General features: G+C 34.7%; 1 protein-coding gene across 1 annotated transcript; it reads right to left on the bottom strand.

Moving 5' to 3' along the window:
• Positions 1-5,505: 5,505 nt before the first annotated feature.
• Positions 5,506-7,960, bottom strand: LOC113690899 (1-aminocyclopropane-1-carboxylate oxidase 1-like). Its single transcript, XM_027209019.2, has 4 exons — positions 7,741-7,960; positions 7,320-7,546; positions 6,354-6,687; positions 5,506-6,016 (listed from the first exon to the last, which is right to left on the bottom strand). Exons 1-4 carry the CDS (start codon positions 7,843-7,845, stop codon positions 5,723-5,725), a joined length of 960 nt encoding a protein of 319 aa, XP_027064820.1. The 5' UTR covers positions 7,846-7,960; the 3' UTR covers positions 5,506-5,722.
• Positions 7,961-9,291: the final 1,331 nt, after the last annotated feature.

The following is a 9,291-nucleotide window of genomic DNA, read 5'->3' as shown; positions in this document are numbered from 1 at the left end:
GAACTTGCCGTACCGGTTTGGTATATTTTTCAAGCCTTATTTGGTGTATATACATGGAGGGGCTAATTCCCTTAATGTCGGAGATGGTCCATCCTATCGCCTGCTTATGCTCTCTAAGAACTCGGATTAATTTGTCCTCTTGTGTTTCTGATAGTCCTGCCGAGATAATTACCGGAAGCGTTTCCTTCTTACCCAAATATACATATTTCAAATGTTCAGACAGAGATTTCAGTTCTATTATAGGTGCCTACACCACAGATGGTAATACTCTTTGGTGAGATTCAGGCGCGAAGATAAGTGCGAGCTCATACATTGTCATAGTGATCGATAGCGATTGCAAAGCTCCAATCGTATATTTCAGCTCTTTACTCAATTCTACCTCATAAGTTGTGTCCAACTCAAGGTGTTTGGTTAAAACAACTTCCAACTCATTCCTGTCAATAATTTCAAACACTTCCTGCACTGCAGGGTCAATAGCACTCACAGAAAAATGGACCTAAAATTAGAATTCGAGGGGTATTTCAAGGTTTCAAAGATATTGAAATGAATAATTTTTTCATCAAATTTCATAGACAAGGTACCCTTATTAATATCAATTTTAGTCTGGATTGTGCTATAAAAGGGTCTGTCTAGTAGCAAAGGTGAGGGATCAAGGAAATGACCATCATCCATGTCAAATACATAAAAATCAGTTGCGAATACCAATTCATTAATTTTAACCAACACATCTTCGACCAACCTATCAAGACATGTACTCGTTCGATCAGCTAATTAAATTATTATCCTAATTTCTTTTAACGGACTTAGGTTCAAGAAAGTATAGATAGATTTAGACATTACATTGATTGATACTCCTAAATCCAACATGATATTTTTAGCAAAGTATTACCTATCCTACAGGGGATAGAAAACATATCTAGATTCTCCCATTTTGGTAGGAGTTTCCTCTATAGAACTGCTGACACGTTCTCTCTTACAATAATTCTTACATCTCCCATCAGCCTTCTTCAGTTGATGCACAAATCTTTTCAAAATTTCGCGTACTTTGACACGTGTTTGATTGCATCTAGCAGGGGAATGTTGATCTCTACCTTGCGAAATACCTCAAAGATCTCTTTCTTCTTGTTCTGCATTTTTTATTTCTCCAACCTACTAGAAAAATGAGGGGGATTAGTTTTAACCTCAATGATTGGGTCAGGGAGTACCACTGAATTTTTGCTGTTTCTGTTCTCCTCCTTAAGCTCTTTCTCGATTTTTTCTTCATTCTTGTCTTTTGGAGTCACGAGTTCGAGTCCCTGAATTTCCTTCCCGCTCTTTAAGGTCATTGTACTTATATTTTTTAGGTTAAGTTTAGGTTGAGACAGCAATTTTTCGTGAACTTGGGATTCCAGGCAATCGATTGCTAATATCATCTGACTCTACATTGCTTGCATATGTTCCATTTGATTCCTTATATTTTATAGGTCAGAATCCGTCTTTTGTTGACTAAAAATTAACCGTTTCATCGTTTCTTCTAGAGATGGGTTTGAGCTTAGAGAAGGTGATGGCAGGTGAGGTTGATACTACTGTTGATACCCTTGCTATTTATTCAATGCAAAATTTGATTGCCTATTTCCTCCATAACTAAAGTTAGGGTGATCTTTTTAACCCGAATTGTATGTGTTCGAGTACGGGTCATATGGCTTTCTCGGCGCGGGCACGTAACCAACCATGTTTACTTACTCGGTACTTTCTTCTTGAATCATTAGGCACATCTCTGTATAGTGACCTATAGCAGTGCAATTCCCACACACCTTGGCTTGTGGAAGATTTTCTACAGTCAATTGCCTAATAAAAGATGTTAATTCGGATAACTGCTATTGGATAGAGGATGTTTCTATCTCATTCACTCTGTGTATCGGAATATCTTCTCTTATATCGAATTGCTGCGAGTTTTTGGATATCCCTTCAATCAACTCTCACGCTTCTCGAGAAGTCTTGTTCACCAACGCCCTTCCACTTACAGCATCAATAATACTCCTGTCTCTGAAAAGTAACCCCTCGTAAAAATATTGGATAAGCAATTCCTTACTTATTTGGTGTTGAGAGCATTTGATGTATAACTTTTTGAATTTCTCCAAGTAATCATAGAGCGACTCTCGTGAATATTGCTTGATACCCCATATCTCTTTTCTCAGACTTGCAGCTCAAGATGCAGGAAAATATTTTTTCTAAAATTTTTTCTTCAACTGCTCTCACGTGGTGATACTGTCTAGAGGTAGGTAGTACAGCCAGTTCTTTGCTAAGTCCTTAAGAGAGAAGGGGAATGCTTTCATTTTTATCTGTTCTTCCGTAATTTTCATGGGTTTCATACTGTTGCAAATAACATTGAACTCCTGCAAGTGCTTATAAGGCTTCTCACCTGGTAAATCATGAAAAGATTGTAAAAGATGAATTAGCCCAGATTTTAATTCAAACAGGGTGTTATCATTTAAATTCAAAAAAGTAATGCATAAGGGTTATTGATTTAAATTAGGAGCAGCCAACTCCCTTAATATCTGTGTATTAGCTATAGTGATTTCTTCTCGATCCGGGTCATTCGAAGTATCGCCAAGCGAACTTGTTGATTCAACTTATGGATCGGGGTCTTTGAGATGCAGCATTAGATTGCTCTTCTCTAAGATATTTGGTATCTTTTCGTGTTCGATGAGTAGTCTTCTCTACTTCAAGATAAAAAATCAATTTGCCTGTACGAGAAGCCCAAGACATAAATTAGAAAAATACCAGAAAATTAAAACGAAAATGAACTTAAAAGAAACAAATTAACTAACGCCAGTTCCCGACAACGGCGCAAAAAATTGATAGGTTATCGAGCCCGTACAATAATAAATGCCTACTCAAACAAAATATAATTTATGTAGATAGTGATACGTAGAGTCGAATGTACAGGGATTGGGATATTTGTCTCTTTTGAAATTCAAACTAACGATGGGGTTTTTTTTATAGCAATGGTAATAATTAAATTGTTTGACTAAAAGTAAATAGCCAACTAAAAATTAAATAGCAAACTATTAAAACTCGAATTAATAATGACTAAACTCTAGCCAAGAAATAACTTCAATAATGGTTAAATTAATTGATCATCGATGCAGAGATAATTCCAATTATTAACTAATAAATAAGTTATAACTGCCAAACAAGAGATGACAGTCAACTCTTCCTTACTGTATCGATGACTGAAATACGCCCGTCAATTACTACTCTAATCGAGAATTAATTCTAAGTACGCCTATAAGATTTAATTCTCCAATTGCCTTGCGTATTAGAGGAGCCCTATTCTAACCAAATAACACACTACCAAGGTTATTTTAGATTAGTCTGCATGTTCTCCTGACACAAACCCAATCATATCAGTTATCACTATTTTAGAACAATTGAACAATTACGGATTCAATGCTCCAATTGACATTAGATTGCTAAATTAATTCAATGTCCGGGCCCGTGATACTCAATTAATAAAACAACCATAAGCACTATAATCAGAGAATATGCAAATACCAGTAAATAAGATGAATAAATAAAATTAATTCGATCTCACAATTTTTAGATAAACCAAAGCATCCGTTGCCCCTTGACTAGAAAAAGAGATTTAGTTCATCTCTGTTGGAACAATCTCATGCGAAATCGTAGAAACAATTGTAGCATACATCGTTCCTCAATGCAATGAAGAAAATCGATTCAATTAAAAATAAGCAAAAGATCTACTAAGTCAAAAGAATGACCAATTGTTTCTTCCTTTGCTCTGACATACAATCGAATCAATAGCCACAAAAAGACGAAAAAGTCAAGAGCAAAAAGGAGTTAAGATTGACTGCGCCCCTTTTCCTCTCAAATTTTTTTCCTACTGCCTATCCGACTACCAAGAGGAATAGAAGGGAAGACTCCTAGTTGAGCCTGACCTCCGTCCTCTTTGGAAATTACTAAAAACAGAAAAAGGGAAGTTCCCCAAAATTTTCTCCTAGTCTGCCGCAGTTGACCACTGGATAAGGGAAACAATCTCCGTTTGGACTCTTGTTCCCTTTTACTATTCAAACTCTTCTGTTAACTACCGTCAAATTAGCACCTTTTTATGGTATTTTGTTCTATTCCATTTCAAAAAATACAAATTTTTAAAAGTGAGTAGAATCCACTAACTAATGCACAGTTGGTAAGATAATAGGAGGGAATTAATTATAAAATAAATGACAAAACTATGACCTATCGTGTACATATACACGCAGTTTATATCATAAAAATCCAATATTTAATCCTCATACTTTTATTTTTTTTAGCCAGAAATTGAATCACCACCAATCGAAACAGGTACCTAAGTACCAACTAATGAAATTTTTTCAAATAATTCTAAATTTTTTAAAATATAGACCATGATCCCTTGGCCTACATTCAAGAAGAGTTTTATAACTATCTCTAGTGGCTAGAGTAGTTGGTTATTTAATCCTCATACTTACTAGAGGAAAACCATGTCTCCATCCAAAGAAAGAAGCATACAAAATTCAACTCCTTATGAGAAGTAAAAGACTAGAAAGGTATAAATTACAAGTGTGTGTGTGTCTGCTTGTTCTTGTGATATATGAAAGATGAGGGATAATAGTGACACATGTTTCGAGAAAAAACTCGCCAAAAAAAAAAGAAAGAAAAAAAGAATAGAGAATTCTTGAACTTACAAGTACTGTTTTATCTTGCCAATCAACCTTGATTTTTCCTCTAAACTACATCCAAATTATTATTTGGTTCTTAAATGATTCTACAAAATATATTTAACTCTAAAAACCTTTTACCATTAGTAATCAACCTTATTTCTGTCAGCTTGAGGATAACCTGGCTTGCTTTTGACTATTGAGTTTTGTCCATTAAAATCACTAACTAGATTTACTAGAGAGGCAAACTGCCTGTTTGTCAAGTTGAAGGGGGCAAAGTGCAAATGTGGTGAATGTTGAATGAATTTTTTTCTTTTCATTTAACCCTAGTAGCCAACAAATCGTTGGCTTGTCTTGGCTATTGATGACTTGTTTATGTTATTCCTGATTTGGCACCAAAAAGTGGGCTTTTGAAGGATATTGCCAATTTTAAGTTCTCGGCCATGTTACTAATGCATTACTGTTAAATGCTTTAACATGTATAATATGTTAATCATTAATTATCTTACAACTATTAAATAAGTAGTTATGTGTGACAAACTTAGCTTTTCTTGCATATTGATATCGGCTGCTCCTTGTAAGTTTTCTCTCTTAAGTTTGATAATTGTAATTCATAGTTCCAAACATAATTGTATTTTTGTTCGAAGTACCAGACATTTGATTTGTCAGATTTGTTAGAAATTTGAGGACTAAATTGATCTGGCATTCATAAATTAAAGTAAAATGTTGAGTGTCTAATAATTGAGAAAATTTTAAGGACTTTTAAAGGCAATTAAACCAAATATTAGGTCAATCAACCATATAGCTTTGCAACAGTAGACACAAATGATTTTGGAGAAATGTATAGCTTATTTTATTTCTTTGTCTTAGAATTCTTACTACATAATAAATTTTGGTCCCTCAGATGTATAAAGGACCCTCCTCTCTGGAGCAACAAATGACTGGGAATAACCAACAACCCCCACAATAAAAAAAAAAAAATAATAATAAGTAGAAAACATAAGAGGGAGAAGAAAACATCCTAGCACCGTTTTATTCCTATGAGTCTAGGCAGTTGCAATTGGACCCATGGTAACATTGGCTTCCACGTTCTTCATGAGTTCAAATCTTGGCTCTTTGGCCTGGAATTTAAGTCCAGCATACAGTTTCATGTAGTCATCAAAAACAAATTTTGGGTAGACTTCTTTTCTTTCTTCTGCTTCTTTTTCCAGTAGTGCTGGTGCTGGATAAATAACTGCATCATTGCCTGGATTGTAGAATGAAGCAAGTGACATCCTATTTCCATCTGTTTGAGCTATGACTCGGTGGAGCACACTTTTGTATTTTCCATTGGTAATCACCTGTGATTAATTTGTAACATAATTAGAATCCTAAATAGAAAAGAAATATATGAATAAACAGTCAATTCGATTTATTAATTTTTGCATAAATTAATATTGATGTTTAGTGTTGCTTACAAATTAGAATCACCCCTCTAAATCTAGTATGATATTCCGTAATTATAAGTAATTTTTATGAGAAATAATCTATTCATAAGTAATATTTATTTATGAGGCACGAATGTAAATATACGTAATATGTTGGTATGAAGGTAAGAAATCTTTTGTTTCTTTTATTTAGTACTATCATATTACTTATAAAAGTATAAATTTTTTATCCCAAGAAATTAAAGTGTACCTCGAGTTGGTCACCAAGGTTGACCACAATAGAGTGCTTCATTGGAGGGACATCAACCCATTGATCACCCTTGAGGAGTTGTAGACCACTTACTTTATCATCTTGGAAAAGCAAGATAATCCCACCAGCATCAGTGTGTGGTCGAAGTCCCTTAATCAATTCTGGCTTGGGACATGGAGGGTAGTTGCTAACCTTGGTGCCAAAATTGGGACCTTTTGAACCGTAAAAGGCTTTCTTCAAGTAGCCCTTCTCAAGACCAAGATTTTCACATAGTAAATCAAGAAGTTCTTCAGCCAATTTTTCTAATCTTACAGCAAACTCCTTCATGAGGGTCCTGCATCATAAGCAAAAAATAATGAGGAAAATTTGATTGGATAGGTGGAATTAATAAAAAAAGAGAAAAATAGCCTATGACAGAGCTATGGATATATCTTGCTTTTTAGGCGTTGACAGGGAATATTTTAACATATTTTAAGCAAAGTTGTCAATAATTGTGTCTGATGGAAGGCTATTTTATTGATAAACCTGAATGGAAATCCAAATCTATCTGTTTCTTGAGAAGGGACGAAGAAGTATGGCTGCATGTGTAGCATGCTCAATCAGCTCAAAACTTCCTGTTGTGTTGGGACCTAGGAACTAACTATAGCGCAACAGTATTTATGGTTTTCGTGCTCCTGTTAAGATCTTGTCTTGAATAACTTTCCACATCTGTAAACGACACTCTAATAGTACAAGGACGAGAAGAAAATCCGTGCTTAGAACACAAATAAAATGTTAACAAAGACTCAAATTTACAACCTTTAACAACCAAGCTATGAATTATTACAAGTAACATAAAGACAAATTCATACTGATGATTTCTTCAAATTTTTTTTAGTTTTCTTTCTGTCAGCAAAATGATTACTTATCCACATCAGGCTTGCTTCAAAATATTTCTTGAAGTGGGAAATGTGCTATAATTATTACCTGTATTCATCATCTAGATCAGGGACTTGTGAAATGTTTGAGACAGGAAGGTGGCGCAAGAAAAATGTGCTCTCCCAATCCATATCCGTAATCTCAGCTTGTACACCCTCTAAAGCCTTGCTTGCCACCAACTCCTTGAACCTTTGCTCCATGCATTTCTTGTAATGACCTTTTGTCAATCTTTCAACTGTGTCCATCATCTCGTGTGGGATTCCATGGTTCACCAACTACATCAAAGTTTCAAAAGAAAAGAAACAAAAGTTAATAATGTAAACTTCTTAGAACCATTAAAATTAAAACAAACTCATTAAAATGTAAACCTCTACAGCAGTTTGTTACATAAAAAAAAAAAACAAAATGAGGTACACTAGTTTGCCTTATATCAGAAAGAAAATTAAAAAAAAAAAGGAATGTGTAGTACCTCAAAGAAACCCCAGTTTTCACAAGCATCCTTTATATGCTCCATGGTGGAAGCTCTCTTGTCACCATTGAGGTTTTTCATGTTGATTACTGGGAAGTTCTCCATCTTACTAGCCTTTGTGGTGGCTACTTTTCTTGCCTAAATGTGTGTTTTGTGCGTGGGAGTTGGATTTTGTTGTGTATTTTGTGTGTTTGTGTGTTGTGTTGTGTGTGGGATTTGGATTTTGGGGTGGCAATTTATAGGAGAAAGCTGGCAAGAGTGGAGACTCTGAGAACACTTGAAAATCATGTAGTGGTGGAAAGGTTGTAAATGGATGGAAATTTCCATTTGGCCCACCAACAACACATGACTTAAATTCCAGTTGTTCCAGGTCGTTTTGCCTTGTTGGACCATCGTACCTGAAGTGCAAAGGTCCCACTTCTGATGGCTGGACATTTTCATCTTGACCGATAATGCGTGGCTGCCCTATTTTATTGTTATTGTTATTATTTTTTTTATCGCAATAGTAATATTTTTATAATCTAATTTATCCTAATCTAAAAGGAGGAGGAGTCGATGAGAGTTGAAATGCTCTCGGAAAAAGCCACTCAAGACAACCACATATAATGGTAAATTGGTGGGAGGCAAGAATTGAATCCTTGATCTCCCACACCACTAAAGACTAAATTGCTTGGTGGTGACCGCCAGCCCTTTGGGCGGCTAGCTATTATTATTGTTATTATTGTTTTGTTGAAATGTGATCTGAGCTGTTATCATACAAAACTGCTTGAATACTTGGATGGATTTGTATAATAAGATTTTTTACACTAGTAATTATATATATAATACTTACATTTAAATAAAAAGTATATGTCATGCACTTAAAATTGTTGAGAAACATAAAAAATTTATACGTTGATAATGTAGAATAAATTAATTCATACTTAAATAGATATACCATTTAAGTAATAATTCATGCATTTTTCAAAAAAAAAAAAAGTAATAATTCATGCAAAAAATTTTATATGACCTATATCAAAATTTACAATTATACGTTTAAAATATGTTAACATTTATCTCATGCAACCTATACAAAAACTGATCTCCACCGTTTAAAATCAATTTTGCCTCCAACCGTTCCTTACCCATCATTTAGCAATTATTGAGGCGCACAAATCCCTTTTTTTTTTTTTTTTCATCCATAAACCTGTGGCTGCCCGATGGAATAAGGTTTTCAAGCTTGGCAAAGTCCTTGGTCTAACCCATAGATGTTTTCACTTTCCTTACTGGTTCTAAAAGGAAACAGACAGTTTTATTGGCTAATTGATGGATGAATCCAACTTGGTTTTCTTTATCGTCGTGTTTGTCCTCTTTAAGAAGACAAAAAAAGGATAAATAGTTAAAACTTCTGACGTCTTGCATTACCGACTTTGTTTCATATATCAGTCAAATTTAAGTGATTATGTCAATCTTTTTTGGATTTTTATGGCAGTCGGCAGTGGGGAGTCACAAGGGGGCTAGGGGGCAGTTGCTCCCAAGTTCTGAAAAATTCCTTTTGATTCCTGAATACTT

Source organism: Coffea arabica, chromosome 5c, assembly GCF_036785885.1.
Source record: "Coffea arabica cultivar ET-39 chromosome 5c, Coffea Arabica ET-39 HiFi, whole genome shotgun sequence".
Classification (NCBI taxonomy): Eukaryota; Viridiplantae; Streptophyta; class Magnoliopsida; order Gentianales; family Rubiaceae; genus Coffea; species Coffea arabica.
Note: the sequence above shows the minus strand (reverse complement) of the source record. Positions and strands in the feature narration are given on the sequence as shown.